Raw genomic sequence first — 26245 nt, 5'->3', positions numbered from 1 at the left:
ACCCATTCCTTTCTTACTGAAAACTCCTATGTCTTGCTTGAAAACCAACAAAAACTCTTCCAGGTCTGTAAGAATGCTGCATTCTTCAAAAAAAGCAAGAGTTGATCGTCCCATTTGAAGTCAGGAAAACAGACACCTAAATACTGTTCTTGAGAATATGCAACAGCAAGATGCTATCTCATCTGAGAGGTGCTTCAAAAAAACCCTCCACATACAAGCTGAATTAGAAAAATATTTTTATTTACAAGAGCAAATAATGTAGTGCAAGAAGAGTGGATTTAACCCTCAGTAATGCATAGATTGGTGCAATTTATAACCTGTGATCTACATCATTTTGCAGAGGTGCAGGCATACCTGCTTTAAAGGTCAGGCCTTTCCTACAGCCACTTAATAGACAATTTTAAATGAGACAGAAGGCATTTGCACTCTGTACTTGTTACCTATATATCCCATCTAAACTTTACCAAATAAACTGTCACTTAAATAGGTGTTTTTAAGAGTTACTGCAAAACATGAAATAAATCCTTGCCAATGTTATCTATGGAAGAATCCAAAAATAAACTGTTTACTCACTTTGTGAGGTGTCACCTGTTCACACTTAAATATTTTTCTATTTATTCATTAGGGAAGTTACTTTGTCTCATCAGTGGCTCTTGGCAGGGCCAGAAAGTGTTTTGTTGACCAGGGAACTGCTGAAACTCATGAAACTTTGCCTAAGGCTCAGCCAGCAAAACTCCTGTGTTATGATCATATTGCAAATCTCGCTGGTGTTTTTCTTCCAAAATAAAACATTATTTCCCATCAAAGAGTTGAGATGGAATATAAAATGCCAAAATCCGAATTGTTATCACTGCATGTACCGAAGCCTTGGCTGGTGTGCCACAGCACTTTGAAAGTGTTGGTGGCCAGGTTTCACTTTTATGTGATTTTCATGCTTCCAACTTCGAAAAATCTTTAACTTCACTAGCATAATACACTTAAAAAAGCCAATTTCATAAGCCATTAGATATGCGAGTAAAATTTCTTCATCATCAAAATTGGTGGGAAGTTTGCTCATTCTTCGATTAGGCAAAGACTTTGCAAGCTTTCTTCAAATCCTTCAATGAAATACAGTATGATCATGTATTGGGGACAGAAATAATTGCATTATCTGTTTGGAGTGTTAAATTATAGGGATGGTTTTCCTCTATAGTGGAGAAATCATATCAGTGAATTTCCCCACAATTTTAACTGTTGGACTGCATTATTAATGCCACTAATAGGGTTGGTTGCCAGTTTTTAGATTTGTAGTTGTTCACATCACATCTTCCCAATGGGACACCAACCTTAAGAAAACTACACTTCAGCTTGTAACAAGAGGATTCTGAGGGTTTGACTCCGGCTGTGCTAAATCATTTGAAAATGTAGATTCATCTTGCTGTATGAGTCTGGTAGCATCCTCATTGCTACTCCCTGAGGAAGAAAGTTCATCTGACGATGGTTCTGCTCTTGCTCCAGGAGAATTATGGGCTTTGGAAAAACATCGAAAGAAATTATTAAAACAGACCCCATTGCATCTAGGAAGTATATTTATAAATATTTAAATGTGTATATAAAAATCACATATAAGGATAATACGCAAGGGTTAGGAAATATTGAAGGAAGAATAACTGAAACTTTAACTGTATACTTTGTATATATGTAGTATGATTCCCAACTTCTATAAATTATAGCTGGTAAGAAAAGAAAGCAGGGTTTCATAATTAGTCAACATATTATTCACAGCTACATATCTTATGTGCTACCTAGGAATTACAGAATTCAAATAATCTTTTTACATTTAATGTTTTTTTGTTTTGGGGGTTATTTTAAATGCTATTCCCTACAGGTGTAGGTTGTCAGCGTGGAAAGTAACTTTTTCTGTATTTTATTACGGAAATATGTCAGAAAGTAGTATTTTCTGAATAACCTTAAACTGCCTCCTGGACTTAAGAAAATGCATTTAGTGGAAGAAATTATTTCCATAACTGGAAATACTCTTTTCACAACATCCCCATCAAGGTCCTCTCTTGCAATCTGAAGTGAAACACTTGGTTGAAGCTGGTAGTGCTTTTTAAATGATGACTAGTTATTTTTGTATGGGATGGTAGAGGTTTTTCCTCCTTTCCTGAGCAATGTAGTTCTGTTTCTGATATCTCCTTCAATACGGTAAAACAAAATAATTGGAGTTTTAATAGACTGAAGCCTGGCATTTGGCTTTCTAGCCCGTAATATTCTTTGTCCCATCAGAAAAAAAAAACAGTATACAGCAAAACTTTCTATTTTAGGACAGGAGGAGTCTGCAGGAGCTGACTGAACGTATTTACTGATTCTGTCACTGACCTGAAGAGGCTGAACTGCCTCTTCCTAAGTTACTCTAATTTATCAGCTCTCCGTACCTTGCTTTTTCCTCCCACCTTGTATCTGAATGGATAGAGTTTATGAAATAGGGAACACAGTCTCATTGCATATCACAGAGACAGTACATGAAATCAGTCATGTAATGATGCTAATGATACTGCATGCTGGGACATGGGAAATAATTTCTTATTTACAGTCACAATCTCTTGCAGTTAATGCTTTTATTAAGTCTCCTTTACCAAGGGACATTCTCAAGAAAGCAACAGCTTTAAACCTGTGTCTTGCCTCATCCACCCCTTTTCAGTAATTAAAAGATGATTTGTGTGTCAGAAGTTGCTGTTCAGAGGTACCTCTACCAAATCTAGAACATCTCCTTTTATTTTAAAGATTTTATTGAAATACAAAGATAACTCCTCTTTCTTCAGTTTTACTATGACATAAACTTAAAATACTTACCAGATAAAGACTGAAAATACTGCACTGCAAATGCAACCAGAATTGATAAAAGAAAGGTTCCCATGAAGTAGATCTGTGACAGTGAGATTAAAAACATGATTACAGCAGTGTAAAGCCAAGGTACTGCTCCAACTGAACTCTGCATGTACCAAAGGAGCAATACATACCAGAGTAGATTGTAAAATATTGTTCCAGAAAACTCTCATGTAAAAATAAAGCAACGCTAATGAGCATGGACTAATTGATTCTTGGTTACTATTATTCCAGCACCTACGAGAAGAAGATTGAAACAACCAATTAGTCCTTTACAATGGCACTAGTCAGCTGGGAATCCTCAGTGGGTTTGCAGCAAACCTCAGTAACCCAGGAAAACAAGCAGATATGATCATCACTGTCTCACAGATGGTGAAGTAAAAATTTATAGATACACCAGATGAAACTCATTGAGCACAGAGTACCTTACCCTAGGAGTGTACTTTTTATTTTCTTGTTAGCCTACAATGGGTCTAAGCATTCAGGGTACCCTTGTCAAGCAGCCACAGTACAAGGCTGTATCTAATATGTAGTATTAGCTGTAACTAATATGAGACAACAGCAGTAGGACTTAATTTAGGATTAGATGTACAAAATTTAGTTGCCTATGCAGGACCATGGTGTCTAAACCCCCTTCAGAGACAACAGAGTGCTGCACAATGCAGTCAGAGCTCAAAGAGCACTTTAGCTGACCAGCTAAGAGGTGTCTGTTGTGGGGTGAGCTGAGTGAGCAGCCTTCTCAGTTCTATCAATTACGACTTTGCCTACTAAGGGTGTTTAGACAGCTAAATCACAGGCACCTATTTTAAGCTACAATTGAATTTTTTAACCAAGCTGAGGAGGGAGGGGTGAGGTGTGCATATAGACACATAAATTTTTTCATATAAAAATTTGTATATAAAATACATATCAAATTTATATATATTAATGTAAAATTCTGTGTTACATATTTTTATATATAATTTTTTTTTAAATGTGCCCTTCTGGACAAAAGTGTATGAAGATGGGAAAAGCCCACAGCACTGTTCACTCTGGAATTACTCTCACTGCAAAGCAGATGGATTGAGCCCAAGTAACAGCAGAATTGAGGTTCAAGCTTACAATCCCAGATGGGCCAGCTGGTCCAGAAGCCCTAATTATCAGACTCGTAATTTCATGTGCAGTGGAGGTCATTTAGGGTACAAGTTCATGCTAACTGCAGTGAAGAACAATTTCAGTGGGTTGGTGGGGAATCAACAAATGACATTTTGATGCTGATATCATGTCCACTTTTTTTCTGATCACACACCACTCTGTAGCAAAACAGAAGATAACCACTTAGTCTGGTTCACAGCCTCACCTTCAGCTTCTCCTTATTTAAATATCTGAGAGGCAATTCCACAAATCTACCAAATACTGTGTAAGTGTCCCATTTCCACTTTTTTTCCAACACATGCTGCTCTTCCCAGGTAAATGAAACCTAAGTTAAGTTCTGTGCTGGAACCAGAGGTCTCTAGGTGATTTGTGCATGAACAGTGCTGGCATGTGCAGTTCAGGCAGCAGAATGGGAACCTTCTTCCCTATCTAATATTCTGTGCCACAACATCTGTGCAGGCTGGAATGTCTTTGCAGAATAAATATGAAGGACTGCTGTTATCCCAGTTATGTATTTGTAAGATCTGTATGAAATTATGCTCTATTTAGCATTACAAGATTGTTTTGGACTGTATACAAATTGTCAGTGCTTAACTAAGGAACTTAAATATATATGTAATATTGTATATTAAATACATTGGAAAAGACCTCCTGGATCATTATATCCAGTGCCTGCTATTTCAGGTAATCACATATAATCTGGTCTCTTTAACAGGCATAAACTGAAATATTTTGGTAATTTAAACATTTCAAGCATGTTGACCTTAACCTGCCTTAAATCAAACAAGTGAACAAAGTTAATAATTACAGGAGTTGCTGTTCTCCATAGTAAATGCTACTCACGTGGAAAACCAGAAGATGCTGATTAAAGGGAAAAAAGACTCACCTGTAATAAAGTTCCTGAAGAAGTGACATACTACTAGAATGCAATGCCCGATCAATTTCCAAGTGATCCAGAATGTAAGAAGGTATGGAGTTGCCCTCTTCTATGACCAGGGCCAAATTAAAGAAACCCTAACAATAAAAAAATCACACACACTTCTTAACCATTAAATTTTCATATATATATTTAAGGCCTACTGTAAGCATCAAGTATCTAAATAATTGTAACTGCCTTCTATAAACTCATTTAGTCTAATGTGATCTTCACTGAGTAATTATGAAAGCCTCCTCTCCTAACCATAACCCAGGTAAATACTGAAAATGCAAAATAATTAGCATTCATTTGTTGTGACACTGTTTTCTTAGAAGTCATCTGGAAAAAGATCTGAGCTTTCTTATTTTAATTATTCTTTAAATGCAGCCACCATATCAAACTCTAACCTTTTATCTACTAGGGAAATACAGACTGAAAGTAGAAATGGATTCCTGTTTCATTCCTGTCCACCTAGCTCTATAGATCAACAGCAACCTGAATAGTGACATTGAGAGCAGAAATTTTCTCCAGACAATCTAAGTCCTTAATCTTGCAGTTTTGCTTGCTTGGACAAGTCTTAGGCACCTCTATGTCTCTTGGAACCATGAGGGTGAGTACATGAGAAGGATTACAAAATTCCCCATCACTTTAGTTTTCATACTTTAAAAGTTCAGGCACCTCTCTTCTTTCCTTTGCTAGTTTAACAGTAATGTTATCCTCAAAACAGAATCCAACTATGCTACCTCTAATAAATTAACATACAAGATACTGTCTGAGGACATCTTCACAGGGACGGTGAGAACAGAATATTGCACCCAGGACACTTCAGGAAGATCTGAGGGCAGGAAATGCAGAGTTGAAACACTGCATGTGTTTGGCAACATGCTATGGGTGTATCTTTGAATTACAAAGCATTTTTAGATGAAGCTTTTGTTGGTGGAGCGAACAAAATTCACCCTAGGATTCACAGAGTATACCAAGGGAAAGAGGCCAGTCTTCTTGTTTGCATCCTAAAATAGCAGAGGATAGGACTGGAACATAACTCAGCAGTCTATTAATTGTTCCTCTTTGCAGCAGCAAAAATATCAAGGTCACAACAGAATCAATAGTGCCAAGGTAAGACAGCACTCAATTGAGCCATTAACTTCTAGCTTTCAAACTGGCCAAATTCTGTGACTGTCCATCTATGGTAGGTTTACTTTCTGTTATCATGAAACAGCAATCACTGACTCGCATAGTATTCTGAAATAGTAATAACTTATTCTAGCAGGCTTCTTCAGTGCAGATGTAGCCAAGCAGAATAAGCAGTCTCAGATAAATGCTCTATTGTTCTAAGCTCTGATGTATTATAAGCACATTATGACTGCAGACCCACCTGTGAATCTCCCTCTAGTGCAGCTTGTGCATACATCCGCATTGAGAGCTCGAGATCTTTAGACTGGTTCTGGTAACCGTAGTAGTAGAAATCACCCATCTTCAAATAAGCTGTTGAAGAAACCAGTAGCAGATCATTGAGTGTAGTTGTGGAAATAGGATTAACCAACTATTAATGTGATGGAGAAGGTAAGAGTAATTCTAGTCTTTCTGTCTAGTTGTCTCTGTGGCTACTTCACACCAGCCTGACCACTGAAAATATTTGTTCCTGGGTGAAACTTCTCACGATTTCTCTTTAATGAATGAATGATACTGCTATTTTCACAAAAACTGAGACTTAGAGACTTTATACTACATTTCTTCTTCACTTGCTGAATCTGTCTTTGGGCAACCTGTAGCCTTATTCAGGTTAGCCCTACTAACTTGATGAGACTTAAAAACATGCTGTCTTGAGTGTTTGTTCTGTACCTGTCACTATGGTGGCTGAACCAATCCCCCAAATTATGGAACTCTGCTAATGATTTTGTTAGTTTCAAACCCAACCCAACTCAGGACAACAGTAGGTATAGAATTATCCTGGTCTAGAAGGAAGCAGTGCCCAGAAAATATTTTACAAACATCTCTCTGTGATACTGTACAGTAATTAATGCTCCAACAGGGTGGGCATTGAGCCAGACAAGAGAAAGCATGACACTGCACTAATCTAGGCTAAAGGGTTTAAAATGATCCCCCCATGATCATGGGGATGCTTGTCTGACCTAAGCATCCCCCAAATGGTTTGAAACATTTTTATACCTTGCCTTGTGTATTTAGAAGTCCCATTTGTTTTTACAGTGGACTATATCACAGCTCTTCCAGGAAGCAAGTTGGTCACTGACCCAACAGCAGAGGCAGAATGGAAGGCCATGAACACTGGTGAATCATCAAGAAGAGAGCTCCCCTCCACCATACCAACAACTGCACCATTTCAGCCCTGGCCTAAAGAGCTGCAGTGATAAAGTAGGCCTGGAAATGAATTCTGCCAGGGTTAGACTCTCTATCCCAGGCCCTGCACTGGGGATTTGATCCTCCGCTACTGCAGAGAGGAGTGACATATAAAATTCCCCTTATATTACTCATCTGAGGAAGAGATAAAGTAATAAAATTCTACCCTTGTTGAACCCAGCAAGTTTTCGAATCAGTCTCACCCCATGAGTCTGAACTTCAGAAGCTCCTCTAATATTGTACCATTGGATTTGCTAAAAGGTCAGCCAAAGTTCACAAATGCTAATAGGGTTTGCCAACTCCTGTGGTTTCAGGCTGTATCAGTGTGATATTCAGTCTCTGCACTGCTGTGTACTTAAATTAGCAGCCTGAATTATTTTTACACTCTATTTTTCATGTGCTTTTTTACAAAACACTTAAAACTTGTTTTTTAAAAAAACAGAGAATCCTTCAGTTCCCCAAAACAAGCTGTGCCAATGCTGATAAACCCTGTACCTTAACAGAAAAACTCATAATAAATTAGATAAGGGGTACTTTAGCCTTCATTAGTTTCTCATGACTCAATTATGATATGGAAGTATATTTGCTTTTGGATTTTGCCTTTGATAAACTAAACAGCATGAGCTTGTAAAGTCTGCCTTTTTCTTAAACCTTGAGTCAATTGCTCAGGCTCCTCAATATTCAGCCCGTTCTCAGGGCTTGGCTTTTTATTATGTCTTTTTATTCATATTTTATCAATTTTATGCCATATAAAGTAAACTCTCAGAAAACCTGTGTGGAAACCCAATACTTGGAATACTTATACCTGATATTCCTATCAAAACACTAAAAAGGAAATGTATGATAAGTGGAGATTACTCTTCCCTTGGCTTGCTCACTCACACAGAAATGATAACAAGCAAACAAACAAAAGGTAAAATTAAAATTCAGAAAGAATTCCTTATACATACCAAATGATGGTGCATTGACTTGAGAAACAGAGAAATTGTAGTATCTCCAAACACAATCAGTTGCTAGGTATTTCCTTGCTAGGTCCTGGAAAGAAAGTAATTGATCCATTCATATCACAGATAAGAAATTAGAATCACATTAGCATTGAGAAGTGTTCCTTTTAGTTGTGAAGACATTTACTTACTGGTCTTTCTTCACAGATGTGTGCTAAATTGGACTGTGACACTTCAATCCCAGTTTCAGCTGCTAAAATATAATGCAGCAACGCTTCATGCCTAACGGTAGATGAAATAAATTAGTGAAAAACTTAACAAAAATATTTTAGTTAAATAATCCCCATTAAATTGATAAAAATCACCTAAGAGCAAAATTTTGGTATAAAGTTTCAAAACAAGGAGGCTGACAAGCCCATGCAACAGCTACACCTACTGGCAATGCTTGGTGTAACAAACCATGCTGGATCTCCAGGATTTGCAGGTTTCTCTCTTGCATTGAGGCTGGATTGGCTCCAATGGGCACTTAGAGTAAGTGCAAGACTGATGATAAAGTTGAATTGATATTAAAGGCCAATTACCTATTTAAATATTTCAGATAAAATATTCTTAAAAGACTCTTCCCTCCTCCACTAAAAAAAATACATAATTAACTTAGATGCATACATATGTCAATCACGCATCCAACTACTTTGATATTCTTTTCCGTTTTCTTTCTATTACTGTAAAGCAAGTAATAAAAGCTAATTCTGCATTTGCAGTATAGCAATTCATTATTGCAGTACAGTGGTACACCACTGCTCACGTGCGCTCCAGAGAGCATCTCTAACATTCTGTCCTGTACCTACTCAGTATTACGGAGACTAAACATCCAAAGTTAAGAGGAAGTCTTTAAGATTACAAGATAAAAAAACAAAAACCAACAAACCAGTTGGTGAGCTTTTTTCCTACCAAAACTTCCTATTAAAGGGTCATGCTTCGAGTGATTCTCTCCACAAACTGGAAGCAAATACGGTTAAATACACATTTGATTTCAAGAGGTGCTTAAGCAAAGAAATTTCACATGAAATTGCACAAGCAGTTACAGAACTAGCAGGTGTAAACTCCTGCTCCCCAGCTGCTTCTGAAAGATTACAAATTATTCCTTGTACTTGCTGTGTACCCTGGCAGCACAGAACAAATCCAGGATATCTAAGCTGGGAAGTCAGTTGTTCTGATCCCTAAGTCTCAAAGGGCAATTCAGAAAAATTTGTACATTTAAGGCCTTTAAATCAGCCACTGAGAATCAAACCACCATGACTAACAGGTATGTAGAACACATGGCTGCTGACACCAACAACCCAGGAACACCTTGTTTGGTCTGCTTGGCAGTGTAATGATTTACATGTATGCAAGATATATGAAGAAACATTCAGGACCAAAGTTTTCAACATGAACATACTCCTATAACTAGTTGAAAACTAAAGTTTTCAACATGAACATACTCCTATAACTAGAGATGACTAGGACCAGTATCTGTAAGTAAGTACCCATACACTCCTGATCACTGGCATCTCAAGTGTGACTCCAGCAGATTTTTACTCCTATCTACAAGGACCAGATGTTCTGGGATCTTAATGCCCTGTCACATGCACAGAACTTTAATGGGACTGTATGCGGTACATCAGAACATGCTACAAAAATATTACAAGAGAGTTGTTCACTCTTAAAAAGTGAGGTCAAGTCTCAGTTACTCCAGAACAATCCACTGATAGTTTCTTGTAGACCTCCTAAGCTTGAAGCACTAATTAAGTACTAACAAGGGAAGGCTGCAGGACTAAACAAGCCATTGTCTTAATCATGTATGACAGTCTGATGCCTGCATATACAGCATCTCATACTCATGCCTACAGGTCACTGCAAAAATGGAGCATTAACCTGGAAGCTACTTTGAAACCTCTTTGTTGGCTGACTGGATACTGCAGCCTCCTACTATACTTTACAGAGAAGATAGTATTAACCATATACAAAAAAACAACAAACACAGTCCAGCAGCCTGAGTATTCACGACATAGTATTAGACAGAAGGGAGAAAGCAAAACACGTTTTTTGGAACAGAAGGAATGTTAAAAGTGAAAGGTGCTCCTCTGGCTAATCCAGTGCACATTACATGCTATAGTACTATGGGATGAAAATCACAGGCAGCAGATACACTATTTTCCTCTACAAACTCCCTCTTTTTCACTTGATTCTGAAAGAACTGTTGAATTATGCTTTGGGTCACTCCCCCTTCCTTTTATGTTAATGAGTGTTTTGCTACTGATTTCAGTGGTGCTGCTATTTGTGCTTTTCTTTGAGGTAATGGCCCAATGTCAATTATTTTATCATGCTATAAAGTGAAAATAGAAAATGAACTTGAAGAGAACAGCAAACATACCATGAAAGTTCCAGATAAGCATTGAGAGCTTTTCTGATGACATGACCTAAGTAGCCATTTTTCTCTGCAATGTGTTTTGCCCAGCTATAGAAAAGAACAAACAACAAAAAATGAACAGCTGTGCTCCAGTAATGTTATTCCAACTCACACTGACTCAATGAACACAAAAGGACATAGGATCACCTTCTGACTTCTTCCATAAGACAAACTATGGGATTTCACAGTAATTGCTCCATCAATCTTGCAACTGCTGACTGAACTGAGAACATTTTGTTCATTCATCTCCACGAGGATACCAGAGACATCCTATGGGTTTTTTTCCTTGGCAATATTAAATTTAATTTTTTTTTTTTTAAGAAAACAAACCTAACTCAGCAAGTGCTATAACTAACTACCTGCCTTTTTCTTGATGCAAAACGCCAGTTCTACCACATCATTAGCCTGGTATTTCTTGAAAATCAAATAAGCATAGCTTTGTTAGATACAACCTCTCAGAGTTGTTCTGGTAAAAGACAGTAACTGGAAGTACTCAGCATTTCTCAAAATCCCTGGTGATTTAAGTAATACACATATTCATGTGGATCAAACTTTACTACCGAAGAGCCTTTTGTCGAGGGGGTAAGCATCATGGAGTATAAGACATTTAGACTACGAACTTAAAAATCATCAATAACCAAAATAATCCCACCAGAAATATATTCTCATTTAACAAACGGCTTCATTCCTTACATTACAGCTTTTTCTGGATCTCTAGGAAAGTCTTCCATATTTCCTGTGATGTAATACAGAGAGCATCGTAAAGTCCCTTCTATATGTCCTCCTTGGGCGGCTTTATAGAAATAGTGTGCAGCAACTGTCTGTGAAGAAACAAGACACAATTAGCAACTCTGCATTATTAATGTTTATTGAGTTTCATTTCTTGGGACTCATTTAATGAAATTAATTAGAAGAGGCAATTGGATAATGAGTGCAAGCCAGTTTAACTACTTTTAACATACTTAGACGAAATAGACCCCTTTTTTTTCTAGCTTTTTAATAACTGAGGCTCAAGAACGTTTTTAAAATCATAAATTCTGGTAATATATCGAATATCAAATAGAAAAGTGTCTAAATACGTTAACCAACACCTGGCAGCATACAAGTCTTGTGTGCACTGACAAAAGTAAAATTAGCTATTCACTAGTGGGGAGGTTAATAAGGGATCCTGGAGAACAGGACCTCATGCCTAAGTGAAGGCTGGGAGGCAGCAGCTATGCTCAGTATGACTAGCAGGGCACACAGTGCTCAAGCCTCTGAAACTGGTTCATAGAAGGTAACACAAGCTGAGTAGGCAGGGCCAGAGCTGCAGAAGTAGGTGGGCTATGTGACTCTCCATGTTTTACCCTCACGAACAGTAATCTGTAATATAAACCGAAGCAGCATACAGCCTTAAATAATTTATTTCAGGAGACTTTTAACAATCGATATATGGGGTTTTTGTGAGTAAGCATGGACTTCAGAGTATCCATCACAGCCATAACAATGTACTTCTCCTTGCTTATGGCTTTGGTGAATAAAGAATCCAGGGCACTTTAGGTGTACGCTTACAACCAGCCAACTCTGAAATAGGTATTTTTGTCCTTGGGGAAGGAAAATGTGTTTGCCAAATGCACACACTGGCAAGCACTGCTGCTGTTGGCAGGCAGCAGAAATGCTCAGTCTGGAGTATATCCAGATCTCAGAACTCACAGGCCATACTGGAAACATCTTTTAGTTCCAAGTACAAGGTCTACTTGCATCTATTACAGCCTTACTCATTATGTTTGTGCTGTTGGTTGTAAACTACCTAGCTGGTTAAAAGAAATACAACCTAAGTAGACCCTTCTTATTAGAGGAAAATTAATTTTGCATGTGAGTGAGAAAATTTAATAAATGGGCTGTGTCACAGAATGACAAACCAAAATACTGCAGTCTCTCAGGACAGTATTAAATAGTTACATCTGCAAGTCTGGCTTGAAGGACTTTCACTGCAGTTCTGAGGTTCACAGAAGCAATACAAACGTAGCATAGCTGTTCACAAGTTCAGGAACAAGGTTCTGCTGCTTTCATCTATTGTGGAAAGCAACTTCAGCCTATACACTTTCCAATCTAAAACTGAGAGAACACAAAAACATCACATAATGTGAGAGCATGCACTATCCTGGTGTTGTCATTGGAAGGAGGAAAGCAGAGGCAGTCCCCAGAGTTAAACCTGTGCCTGCTTTGTTTCTAAATTAAGGAACACAAATACACCCTTAAGTATGACCAAAATATTTGTGTAACATGTCTCTCTAAGCAATATGACTGAATTCCCCAGTAACAACCTGGTTTGTGATAAAAGGTATCAAAATCCAACTCAGAGCGAACACAGCAGTCTCAATAGCAAAGCAAAAAAATTCTAAACGGGGTCCTAACATGGTAGTGGTACTGTTAAATATTTACTTACTTGATTTCTACCAGGTACTCCAGGGTAAATTCCATCTAAATAAAGGACTCCAAGGTTGTATGATGCATCTGGATTTCCCAATTCTTCAGCAACTAACCAGTGTTCAGCTGCTTTTCTGTAGTCTCTTTTAAAATTGTGGTAATACCATCCCAATCCATTCACTGCCTGGGGCAAGCCCTTAGGGAAGAAGAGCGGTGTCAGGTCACACATTTGATTCTACTTTGGGTCATTTTGCAATTCCAACCTGCTGCTCAACTTTGTGTGCTCTTGTGACCTTGCCTAAATTCTAGATGCCTGGATGCACAAGGATACAGCCAAAATTACGCTGATCTGGGATTAAGAGATACAAAGGTTCACTGGCTTTTTTTTCACTTTATTCTTCCTTGTGGCCTCATACTAAGAGCAAGGAATATGACTCCAGTGCTCCAGTGTTGTCTCATTCTACAGAGTCTCAGCTGTGTCTGCAGCCAGATTTGTACTTGCTGACAAGAAAAAATCGTGAACTTTTAACCTGTTTTCTCTACAAAACCATGCCAGGACATCTGCTCTTGTGAACTCTTAGAACCTGGCTGACAGGATTAGCAATCAAAAATCCCTGCTTTTAAACTAGACTATTTCCATGAGAATGACTAGGAAGCAATGAACACAGAACTTTGTGATGCTGTTTTCAAAATGTATTTGAACAACACCATCCAGGTCTGCTTAAGAGAGTCCTACATGCTATTACTAAGTTGCATCTTTGCATCAATAACTATGGATCAAGATGAGAAAGTCTTCCTGGGACAGATTTTATTTTGGTTGCAATGAGTCACCGTCTCCTTCCGTAAACTGGTGGGTCATATGGTGGCTGTAAGTCTGCCAGCAGTTCAAATTACTCTCTACCAATAGACATAAATATGCTATTTACTCCTATTTTATAATGTATGTTTAATAACAAACAAGAACCAGAACAGTGATATAAGGTAAAAACTACATAAAAAAATCTCTGTGCGCAAATGTGAGTTATTTGCTTGCTACTGCTGGCTTCTACACTAGTCTCCTTATGTAATCTCTATAGAAAGAATTGCAGACTACTGGCACTTACAAAGGCCTTCTGGAAAATTATTCCTTTCAGGTTTAAACCGTGTTACTAACTTACCCATTAAAAAATGCAAAAGCAGTTAAACTTTTCAATAATTATGATGTTATTTTTGTATAGGAAATTTGCACCAGAGCACAAAAACGTAAGTTACTAGGTTCAAGGAGAGTAATGAAATTGTTGTCTCTAGGATGCTTCCTGGAATCTGTTCCTCAGATCCTGAGACAAGGGAATTTTGATAACACTGTGAAAGCCAATCAATCTACTCAAGCTTTATCCAAACAGGCAGTAGAACAGGTAGTCTCTCCTGTTTCAAAGGAATGATAGAACAGGCACAATTCTTTTCTGATGGTGGTCAGCAATGAAGCCCTATTGTTACTGTCAGTAATTTCACTAGTCCTGCTTCTCAAAGCTAGGAAGATATTCAAGGTCTAGGTGCTCTTTTATTTTTATACTAAGGGCCAGATCATGGCTTGGGTAATCAGACTGTACTAGATCATTGAACAGATTGAGGCTCCTCTCTGTGGTGCCCCTGCTATGCAAAAAACAGAACACTTTGAGACATCCAGGTCTTCTCCCTGAAGTAGTGAAGAGCTGGTCAGGGAGAGCACATACAGTTTTTTTCCAGTCATCACCATTCTCTGGAGGGGTTCTAACTCTAAGCAGAGAGAACTGGCCATATAGCCATAAACCACCACAGCTCCAGGGTGGTTGGACAGGAAGCCACCATTCTTCTGCATTCAGCTCTTGTGCTGAAGGAATGCATAATCACTCAGTGCAGACTGTGGAAATACAATCCAGACCTCAGTCTTAACTCCTTTTCATCCACTTTAAAACTTGAAGACATTGTAATTGTAGCAAAGCCTGCTGCCATGGATATTCAAAGACACCAGTTCTCTCTACCTGGCTGCGAAGAGATCACCATGTCAAAATTTTAAGTCCTGGTAGGCACCCCTGTGAAAAACATACCCAGTACGGTCTGGAAAAAAATGCTTAGGAACATGAGGCAAAAACATACTCCTGGATCAACTATTCACTCTGTAAGTCACTTAACTATCATCAAATTCCAAAGATGTAAGTAGAGGGAATTTTTTTTCTCCCATGGAGATTTCGGCTTTTTATATAAATAGACATTTTATATACACAGGCATTTTATATAAATCAGAGTTCACTATTATTAGCATCCGGTATAGGACTTTTACAATAAAATATTTATTACATTTTACCTTGGCTGCTGCCTTCTTCATTAATTCCAAAGCAAGTTTTGTATTTTTTTTCACACCTTGGCCCTACGAAAAGGATATGTGAAACAATTTATAAATACAGAAAATTTACAGAAATTCACGAATACAGAATACTGGCTAGTGAAAATTCACATATACACATTGAAACTGCATTTTCAAATGTATACTGTTATTTACTATGTGTTATTCAGAATCTCAATGATTCAGTCTAGGAAAAAATATTTCACCAGTTGATCCAATTGACTTTTATTGGTAAATAACATCATAGATCTTTCAGCAACTAAGGAAGAATAATTAGCATTCCAAGGTACATAGATTGCTCACAATTTGGCAATGAGTAACAGCTCTCATCTTCCCTGAAAAATGATGGCAGTGTCTCCAGAGGAAATACATAGATGTCACTCTGATGATACCCATAAAAATTAATTCCAGACATGGAATTAATAGCTATGAGAGCTCACAATTAACACAAGCAAAACTTAAGCAAGCATTTGGTAGGGAAAAGCCCTCTACAGCCAAAAGATTGAGACAAAGACCTAACGGTTCTTCACCAATATCTCTAAGCTGCAGTACTGGTGAATGTGTTTGGGGTGATGCTGCTTAGCTGATTCAACTTACCTCACTCAGGTGGAGTTATGCCTGAGTTTAGCCTCTGCTGTCTACTGCTTCTAGCAGGGTACAACTAACTGCATGCAAAGACTATTTAATTCCTACTAAAAAAAAAACCAAAACCCAACACCAGAACAACCAAAAGTCACAGAGGTCTAAATAAAGGCCACTCTGAGAAAGGATCAAACTTTCACCTACATCTCTACCCCAAGGTCTATGCCCACTAGCAGGTTAGAATTTTTAGGTGACAAGCCATTAGGAAAACTTAGGATCCACAATTTAGGTGGTATTTTAATCCTGCATCTGGGTAGGAACAAAGTGATATAACTGCTTCAAACTTGCCATTTTTAAAAATGTTGTGCATACAGGATAAAAATCAATACAAGTTTCATAACCATTGATTTTCAGAGCAAATCTAAAAGCATCTGTATACACTCTCACAATGAATCACTACATGTAACTTTAAAACATCCACCTCATAGGAATGATTTTTTTAAAGTGAGACTATGAAACATGACTTACCTTAAATAACACAATGGCATAATCATATATTAACACTGGATCTTCTGTTTCTATTGCACCCTTTGCATACCATTCTATTGCAGCTTCAGGATTCTTTGCCACTCCTTGTTGGCCCCAAAAAAGCATCTGAGCCAATCGTTGCTAGAAGAAAACAACATAAACTCTTATGTTATAAATGCTAGTATAGAATTGTAGGATCAGACTTGTAAAATCCATTTAAGCCTGCAAATGTGTGAAGAAACTAGGTATACACCCTCAACAGTCTGAAAACAACTGGTTATCAAGAATATTCATAGGGCTTCCCAGTGGAGAAATGTACTGATATTAAATCTACATCAAGGTTATTCTTCACAACTGTCAGTACCATGGAAGTCTGGCTTGATTTAAGCAGAGAGGTAAGTGACAGAGGCAGACTTCATGTACGTAATGGCTCAGTATTACAACATATTGCTGCTGGTCTCAGATTAAGCAGCAATAACTGCACCATGTCAAATACAAAGCCAGTGAAAACGACCAGAGAAGGAGGTTGCTAAGTCTTGACAATAATTCCCTTTTGCCTTGCATCATCGGTGGTGAGGCACTCGAACAGGCTGCTGAAAGAAGTGGTTAAGTGCTCCATCACTGGCAGTGTTCAAGAGCAGGCTGGACAGAGCCTTGGGTGACATGGTCTAGGGTGAGGTTTCTCTGCCCGTGGCAGTGGAGTTGGAACTGGATGATCTTAAAGTCCTTTCCAACCCTAACTATTTTATGATTGTTACAGCTTTTTGCATGGTTACTGGATATTATCAGAGAGAAACATGGGAAATAGTTTAAGCTCATAAAAAGAAGCAATTCAGGGTGGAAGGAGAAAATGCCTGTCTGCTCTCCTCCACAACTTTCCTACATAGTCTATATACTTACATGACGTGTGTATAAAATGAAGAAAGGGAAATGTATTACTTCATACCTGTGCAGCTGCGTTTCCTCTTGTTGCTTCATGTTTTAACCACATAAAGACATCACCATTTTCGTTTGTCTGAGCTTTTAGCAGTTCATCATCCATCAGCCTTATCGTTTCAACAAATGCCTGAAGAGCAGGTGAACAGAAAAAAAAAAAAAGATTACACAATGAATTCATACATCTGCCACTAAAAAAGGTTACCTATTTCCTGTTTATCCCTGAAAATTTGAGATCAATTCTGGGTTTTAAAATTCTCACCACCCCTCTACTGGCCAGCACATTAAGACCCATCCTTTCACCCAGTGTAAAACCATTTACTGTTTCGTTACAGCACAAAACTTGCAAGTCTACTCTACAGTGGAAAGATATGCCAAGGCATCAACAACTGAGCCCCCTTTCCCCACACCTTTGTAGTTTTAAATGCACTTAATAATGGCAAAGAAATGCTTTTAAGCCTTTTAAGACTTCTTAGTTTCTATAGAAATCTCTCTTTAAAGATAAAAAAGGAAGCTGGCAGAAAGCTTGATGAAGACCTGCCCTACAGCACTCTTACCTAGGTGCTGTCTGCTGATTTTTTGTGCTTTAGTAAGAAAAATATCTCTGGTTTTGATAAGTTGTGTTGCCTCCTGTTTAGCATTCTAAAAACATTTTACTGTAACTTTATCTCATCAGATAGCTATTTAACAGTTAAATCTTTCCATTAGATTATACAAAAGTGTAAGTATGGAGAGGACAATTCCATCTTCTCCACAAACTTTATGATGTTTGGCTAATGACACAGATCAGTTGCTTAGTAAACACATCCAATTATATTAATAATTAAAATCTAAGTGAGGAATTAGAGCCCAAGAACAAGACTTAGACTTTACTGAAAGACAGGCCTGTGGCCAATTCAGAGGATTTGAGCCTAACTTCGATTTGTTTTCCCCCTTACTAAGAAACAGAGCAATGGTACCTACTTACAATTTGGAGGATTTTGTAACACTCACAGAATCATAGAATGGTCTGGATTGGAAGGGACCTTTAAAGATCACTTAGTGCAACACCCCTGCCACAGGCAGGGACATCAATGAGATGAGCTAGTATTTGTAAATCAAGGCAAAAACATTCTGGCCATGTAAATAATATATGAAGTCATTTGCACAGAAAATGAGCTCAGACACTTTTAACTCTTTTACCTGTTCCCCTTTTATAGTGTGTTGATCCAATGATGTCTTTATTGCAATATTACTGTAATAAGCATATGACAACTCCAAATCAAGTGGATAGTTATTAATGCCTTGGTAATGTTTATAGCCAAGATTCATCACAGCAAGTCTCTCATTCCCCTGAGCTCCAACCAAACTATACAGCAGTCCCTGGCAAAAATCAATAGACATAAACAAGAGTGAATTCAGTGCACATCTCACAAGTTTTGCACTTTGGTGGAGGTTTACAGTGAACAGTGTTCATACCCGTAGCTGATAGACTAGCAATACAACGCAAACACAGTGTTGCAGTTTAAGCCACTCGCTCACTCCCTCTCTTCTTCCTCCCCCCGCTCCCAGAGGAATGGGGAGGAGAATGGAAAGAAGTAACTCCCCCGGGGGTTGAGATAAGAACAGTCCAGTAACTAAGGTATAACACAAATCACTACTGCTACCACCAATAATAGTAATGATAAGGGGAATTACCGATACCCAGCCTGACCTGAGCAGTGATCTCACCCTTCCAGGTAACTGCCCCCAGTTTATATAGTGGACATGACGTGCTGTGGTATGGAATACCCCTTTGTATAGTTTGGGTCAGGTGTCCTGCCTCTGCTTCCTCACGGCTTCTCCTCCTCCCTGGCAAAGCATGAGACTCAGAAAGCCCATGGTCAGACTAAACATTACATAGCAACAACTAAAAACATTGGTGCCATCAGCGCTGTTCCCAGGCTGAAAGTCAAAAACACAGCACTGCACCAGCTACTAAGGAGAAAAATTACTGCTACTGCTGAACCCAGGACACACAGTTACAGAATCAAGCACAATCCTAAAGTAGTTAAAACATCTTCTATACATATAGAAAGATTTGACAGAAAAACTAGATTCTAAATACTTTTCAAGTATTGCACTTATTCTGTCACTGCTAAGTCTGCAGCAATTTTTAAAGACACCTTACGATAGTGTTACTTATACTCTGACACTTTCTATACTCAGCAGTACCTTAACTAGTCTCACTGATGTCAGCCGGAGTTTTTGCACTGAATTCAGTGGAAACATCTGGAAGTTAACAAACACCACTTGAAAATCTTGCCCTAAGGATCTGACAGGAATAGAAGGATGGGACTTGTAGCTGACAAGGTTTCAGCACGAAGCTCCCTTGACATACCTGTTAATTAGTGCTAGACATAGTCTGGGTACCTGCACATTTGCCAAAATCATTTTCAGCGCTACTATTATTTTTCACCTGCAGAGTAATAAAAACAGTGGTGTCCCATCTGTGCTGGATATTAAATTATTTCCTACAATATCTGAAGCAGATCCAATAATGGAATTACTTAGCCTCCAAAATTAGCACTAGATATAACCCATAATTAGGGTATAAACCAGGCTCCTGTCTATGGTTTCTTGTGTTTGAGAAAATACAGTGAGCTTGGTCTCAGATTGGCCTCTCAGGGGTACTTCTGATTTAGTATCCTGTAACCAAATTAGGCAGATCTGCTATTCTTCATGAGCATTTTATATGATAACATTATATCACAATTAAATATCTGTTGGCAGTTTCAGTGTAGCTCTCTTCCAGTGATATATAAACACCTTTCCTTTATTTGACCTTGCAATGGAATCACATGGAAACATTCTAGTTATTTCCAACTTGCCTAAAAGGTCAGGAGTTCACCTGCTCTGCAGTTGGTAAGGTGAAGCACAATCACTTCTTCTCCAAAGAAAAGTATTTTACTTTGGTTACCTCTAATCATTTGACCGTTATGTATATATATTTGACCATTATGTATATATTTGACCATCAGTGCCACAGTTTTGCACACTGTAAAATGTGACTGCTTTCCTGACTCTACTATGCAACCTTTCCACTTTAGGAGATTTGCCTGACATGAGACTATTTTCATACTCATCTACAGATATGGGTGACTCAAGTGTTATACCTCATCCTACCTCCTCAGTGACTGGGAAAAGCGATATGTTCCATGCTGTTCACTTTAACACTATTTTTAGGCCTTACTAAAACATTGATTTCCTTGTTCTGCATGAGCAGGATAAGGATTCTCACCATCAGGACATCATAAAGACTACACTGCCATTAGGCTATTTAGAAGTAGTTGTATTGGGGAATCCCTTCAGCTGCAGCCTGGATCTGGAAGCCATTACACAACTTTTAATTCAACTGATCATAAATTCATTCCATTTCTCAATTGCTTTTAGAAGAAATTAATTTCACAGACATAACCAAACATATTAAATATACTACCTTTGTGCGATCCACAGACACACCAAGCCCTGTTTCAAATATAACTGCAAGGAAATAGGAAGCCTTATGGTATCCACAACAACTGGACTCCACCAAGAGAGGGACAGAGGAGCCCACATTGCTCAGGCCATCAGTGCTGGACAGACCCTTTGAAACCTTCTCAAATATCCTTCGACCAACTTCTAGAACTGTATCACTTCCATCTTCTAACACTAAAAATAAAACATAGGACACACAGTTTCTGCAAGAGTTAAAATCAGGTACTGATTTCCCCTCCTTAATTTCTTGGGACTGGGGCAGATTCTATTATTTCTTACGCTGAATCGTATTCTCAATGCAGACAACCAAATTTCCTAGAGATACAAGGTACTATTGAATAGTAAGAGTGAATAAAAGTCTGAAAGATCATCCCAAAGTAACCAACCACTAAAAACGTATGGATATCTCTATTTCCTTTTATATAATATGCCATACTTCACTTGCAGCACAACATATAAGCCACATTACACTCCATTACTCAGCTGCTACCAAAAAAGATGTGTAAGACATGAAATGAAGTCAAAGCATACTAACTTATATGACATATATTGTGGAGTTTTTTAAAGGCAATAAAATAAAATGATTACCATCTGGAGCACTGAAATCTGTCTCTTTTAATAGTTTGAACAAAGTATGGTATTTTTCCCTGAGCTCTTTTCCCCACATGAAGGCTTCACATTTGGATTTTTCACCATATTTATGAATCAGCTTCGAATAATAGTTTTCACAGTAACCTAGAGAAAACAACATATTTAAGACATGAAAGCTGACTTGGCTGGTCTTTAAAACAAACTTTTGGCAGATAAAAAAAGATATTTCTAAGGTAAACTAAAAAATTAACTAAAAATTTCTAGCGTAAACTAAGATAATGTATTGATAAAAACTCATATACCTAGCACAGACCACTTACAAATATGTATTTCTTCTACTCTCTTCCATATTCTGGTCACAATATATGCAATCAAATTCTAATTGGAAATATAAGTTAGTTTTCAGCACACATTTAAGCTATGTTGTTCTCCTTTCACTGAAGTGGCTGCTTTGATATAAACCTGTCAATTACTACACATCAGGCAACTGTGGCAGAGACATTCTAGCAAAACCCAGCCATTCTGGGGAAAAGGCTTAAAATATGTGTGCCTTTAGGGTCATTTAGGATTGAAACTGAAGAAGGGCAATCAAATAGCTTACATGAAAGCTTGAAACTTTATCTTTGTCCCTTTATGCAACTGTCTTGTTAGAGAAGAAATATCAAGAACATGATTTAAGCTTGTATTCCATGGCATGAAAGTCTTTGCAGGAACAAAACCACAGCTTTAGCTTTAGTTACCAGTAAAAGGCCTAATCTCTTCAAATTGCCTTTTTTCTTGTTATGGCTAAATTTAAGTTTACTTTTGATGATCGTTATCCAGATTCTGGTAAAAGGAAAGAAAACAGGTCTCCAAAGATGACAGTTTAAAATTCATATGTCATAGATCAACACTTACGATTTCTCTGCGCTTTTTCACCCTGCTTTACAATATGTCTGTACTCATAAACTATTTCTTGAATGTCCATGCATCTCTCGTAGTAAAGTTCAATTTGTTCCACTGTTTCTTTGTCATGAAGAGGGTTAGAAATCTATAAAATGGCAAATTATGGATAAATAGCATCCACAGTATCTATTGCTGTCAATGTTTAACTAGAAAGTGTTACACACAAAACCTAAAAGGAAACACTGTTTACTCCAATCAGCTTACCTAGCAAATCATATTAATGTGCCAGGCAACCTGACGCTGGCCACAATAGGCTATGATTTTAAACATTCAGTGTAATCCAAAAAAACATGGATAAACTTCAAAAATTGACTAAGCCTTTGTGACCTTCACCACCTTTTTCAATAAAACCATTAATTTATCAAGTATGTTCAATATTGTATCATCAAAAACTCTGGGAAACAAAGCAATTCTGCTTACTTAAATATAGATATATGAACATTGTTTTACACACTTCACGAAGTCTTATCTTTTAGCATTCGAAGAGGTAATTAACATTCTGAGATTTCAACAGAAAATTATCACATTTTAGTTATATGCTCCCAAGTACTATTATGATTTATAGCTAGTTTATCACTTAGTAAGAGCTTCAGTTAAGAAAAAAAATACAGTAAAAAGCACAGCCATAGCTGGCAGCTAACATCTAAACATTTCCAAATACTGCTTTCATTTACCTGTTCTGTTTCCAACACACTGAGACGATAGTACTTCACAGGTCCAAAGAATGCTTCAATGCCATTTACATATCCACTACCTCCAAGAACAAAGTAGCCAGCAGTGTCATCATAATAGAAATCTTCCCTAAAACTTGAAAACATTAAAGAGAAGTTGGCAATCAGGAAGTACTATGAAAGATAAAAAGAAATATGTATCTCAAAATTTCCATAACTGACAGCCTTAAGCTCATTGCCAGTATCTTCTTTTCTCATCTGTTTACTCTCAAAATCTACTCTGCAATTTGGTGTGGCAAGCTGTGGAGTAAATTTAACAAACCCTTTGTCTACAGACATACTAAACCAGCAAGGTGTTTTATTTTTCTGACCTGTAGGTATCTTCTGGTGTTTTATACATCATTACACAACCTCAGAGATTTCAGTATCACCTCTCCCTTGCACGTTTCTAAAATTGGCATATGAATTTAAGTTATCTGTCTCCTAGAGTTACTGTCTACAAATTTATAATTTCTGGTTTGAAACCATAGAGAAGGAACAACACTGAAGTCTGTCATGCAATTTACTGTAACTGACTTTCTGTAAGTTTTTTTTATCATTATTATGTGCACAAAAAAGAGTGAATCTTAAATTACAGTGAAGTAAAACAATTAAAGATCCATTAAAAGAATATTCAGTTCCTTAGAATGAAGGATAGAGCAAGAACATTTTTTATAGAAATTCTGCTCTCTGCCTAAGCAAATTAGGTAACAATTTCACCACTGAAATCTGAGCTCTCTCACAGCAAAAGCAAAACTTCCCTTGACTTCAGTAAGGCCAAGACTTTGTTTGAAGGTAGATCCTAATACCACTTACCTTCCAATCAGACTTTAGTGAGGGTTATTAGACCCTAGAGCACAAGATCATGCAGCATGTTAACTCGATGAGCTCATGGCATTAACAAAATTTTTTAGCTCATGCTCAATGTAAGTGCAGTAAAATGCAAACTGTTTTTGAAAGCACAGAATGGAAAAACATCCCATAGAAATTTTGAAAATCATCTGGAATCTCAGTTACAAACTTGTGCCCTCCTTCTCCCATTTCCTGTATCTGAACGCACGCACAAATCTATTACTCAACAAAGGGGAAAATGCTGCTTACATAAAAGACTGATGATGATGTCTTTTCAAATTCTTCCCAACACTGCTTACTTCTATCTAAAAGAACACAAAATATTAATTATAGCAAACATGATATTACAAGATTTATTTATTAAGCCATTTCAACTCATAGTTCAGAAGATTACAGCTGCAGCTTGTTGCATCTCCTCTGCACCGAAGAGGAAGATGTCATATACCCAATATACATCATAAGAGTTTAATGGAACGTATTGGCACTGGTCTGTCCTGGCCAACTGCGAGCAATCAAAAATAGCACAGATGGTGCCTACTTCAGCTATTTCATTCCTGTATTCAATTACAAGACATCTGTACTCTGCTGAAACTTTTACCCTTCCCAAGTGTGAAATGCTGTTTTGCTTGATAATAGCAGAGATGCTAAATCTCTCCTCAAGAACTTGTAGGTTACAGGTGAAGAATGGCCATGAAGCTAATGTAAGAGACCATGATTTAAAAAATATCTGGGTTCAACTCCTACTTCTACAAATGTACTTTCAGTATGCTTTCAGTGCCAGACTGGATAAAGGAATTCCGATGCTTGAGAAGGAAGATTTTTATACATGTTGGTATTGTAAAAAGTTGCCTAAGGACTCACAAAACAATCCTGCAAAATTGTTTCACATGCCTGGGGATTTTTAGGGATTCATCTGCATCTTCAGATGCTCTTAAAATCTCGTTAATTTCTTGATGCCTCAATTTCTCAACCTTCCCTAATTTATCTATTTTGTTCCAGATCATGCAGGACTAAATGTATTTAAATGAACAGAAGTGAAATACTCACGGAACGACTTAGGTTGGAAAAGACCTTTAAGTCCTGAGTCCAACTGTAAACCTGTGTAAAGACTGCTAAGTCCACCACTAAAGCATGTCCCTATTCATCACATCCACGTCTTAAATACCTCCAGATATGGTGACTGAACAACTTCATTGGGCAGCCTGTATTCATGCTTGATAATCCTTCCATTGAAGAATTTTATCCTAATATTCAATCTAAACTTTCCCTGGGGCAACTTGAGAGTGTTTCCTCTTGGCCCATCAGTTGTAATCTGGGAAAAGAGACCAACACTCACCTCACTACAACCTTTCAGGTAGCTGTAGAGAGTAATAAGGACTCCCCCGAGCCTCCTTTTATCCAGACTAAACAACCCCAGTTCCCTCAGCCACTACTCACAAGATTTGTGCTCCAGGCCCTTCACCAGCTTCTTCACTCTTTTGGACTCAAAGTGCCTAAATAAGGAGATTCTTCTGTACGTTTTGAGGATATAGCATTTAAAAACTTATTCCAGGAAGATGTGTCATTAAGATGGAACTGAACCACACCTTTACCTCTTCCAAGGAATGGCTCTAAGTACTGAAATGTTCTCAAGTTTAGTCCTATTTCCTCTTTCTTTTCCACAAGAGTATCACTAAACTCTTCATGGCTCCCTTATTTTGTCCAGAAGTGGAATTTTTTGACCATAAGTTTTATCTCACACCTGAATAAATTCACTCTGCTGTCTGATGGAAGAATAATTTTTCTTAATCTAATCATACAAGCAATCCCCAAATTTCCAACAATTCAAGACAAATATACTCTCCATCAACATTAACTTTTACATCTGCACCTGAATCCATAGGGTCTTCCCTTTCCCATGAACTTAAATTATAACTACAACTTAAACAAGCAGAAAAAGACAGTTCTGATTCTAAAAAAAAATGCACTTTTCCCCCCACTTGTCCCTTTAACAGTATATTTAAAAGCATATTATAAGTAAACACACATTTCTACCTGATTTTCTTGCAAGACAATCAATTGCTCACCATTTACATACTTAAGGGTACTTAAAGGTGGGGGTGCAAAGGAACAGCAGTAGCTTAGCCTGTACCTTGCTCTCTCATTGCAGCATTGTTTCAGCTT

At 37.7% G+C, this 26245-nt stretch overlaps 1 protein-coding gene across 1 annotated transcript in view; it reads right to left on the bottom strand.

Moving 5' to 3' along the window:
- Window positions 1-219: 219 nt before the first annotated feature.
- Window positions 220-26245, bottom strand: part of SEL1L3 (SEL1L family member 3) — a 38839-nt gene continuing 12813 nt past the window's right edge. The window contains exons 6-24 of the mRNA XM_065699534.1: window positions 24332-24387; window positions 23195-23327; window positions 22473-22605; window positions 21573-21719; window positions 20947-21158; window positions 18672-18851; window positions 17500-17619; window positions 16554-16694; window positions 15405-15467; window positions 13101-13277; window positions 11366-11493; window positions 10637-10720; window positions 8412-8502; window positions 8227-8311; window positions 6294-6403; window positions 4889-5016; window positions 3003-3105; window positions 2836-2908; window positions 220-1509 (exon numbers count right to left, since the gene is read on the bottom strand). Of these exons, the coding sequence (XP_065555606.1) occupies window positions 1343-1509; window positions 2836-2908; window positions 3003-3105; window positions 4889-5016; window positions 6294-6403; window positions 8227-8311; window positions 8412-8502; window positions 10637-10720; window positions 11366-11493; window positions 13101-13277; window positions 15405-15467; window positions 16554-16694; window positions 17500-17619; window positions 18672-18851; window positions 20947-21158; window positions 21573-21719; window positions 22473-22605; window positions 23195-23327; window positions 24332-24387 (2331 nt within the window). The 3' untranslated portion in view covers window positions 220-1342. The remainder of the gene's footprint in view (window positions 1510-2835; window positions 2909-3002; window positions 3106-4888; window positions 5017-6293; window positions 6404-8226; window positions 8312-8411; window positions 8503-10636; window positions 10721-11365; window positions 11494-13100; window positions 13278-15404; window positions 15468-16553; window positions 16695-17499; window positions 17620-18671; window positions 18852-20946; window positions 21159-21572; window positions 21720-22472; window positions 22606-23194; window positions 23328-24331; window positions 24388-26245) is intronic.

The sequence above is a fragment of the Lathamus discolor genome, chromosome 1 (genome assembly GCF_037157495.1).
Source record: "Lathamus discolor isolate bLatDis1 chromosome 1, bLatDis1.hap1, whole genome shotgun sequence".
In the NCBI taxonomy this organism is placed as follows: Eukaryota; Metazoa; Chordata; class Aves; order Psittaciformes; family Psittacidae; genus Lathamus; species Lathamus discolor.
This window is presented reverse-complemented; position numbering and strand designations above follow the sequence as displayed.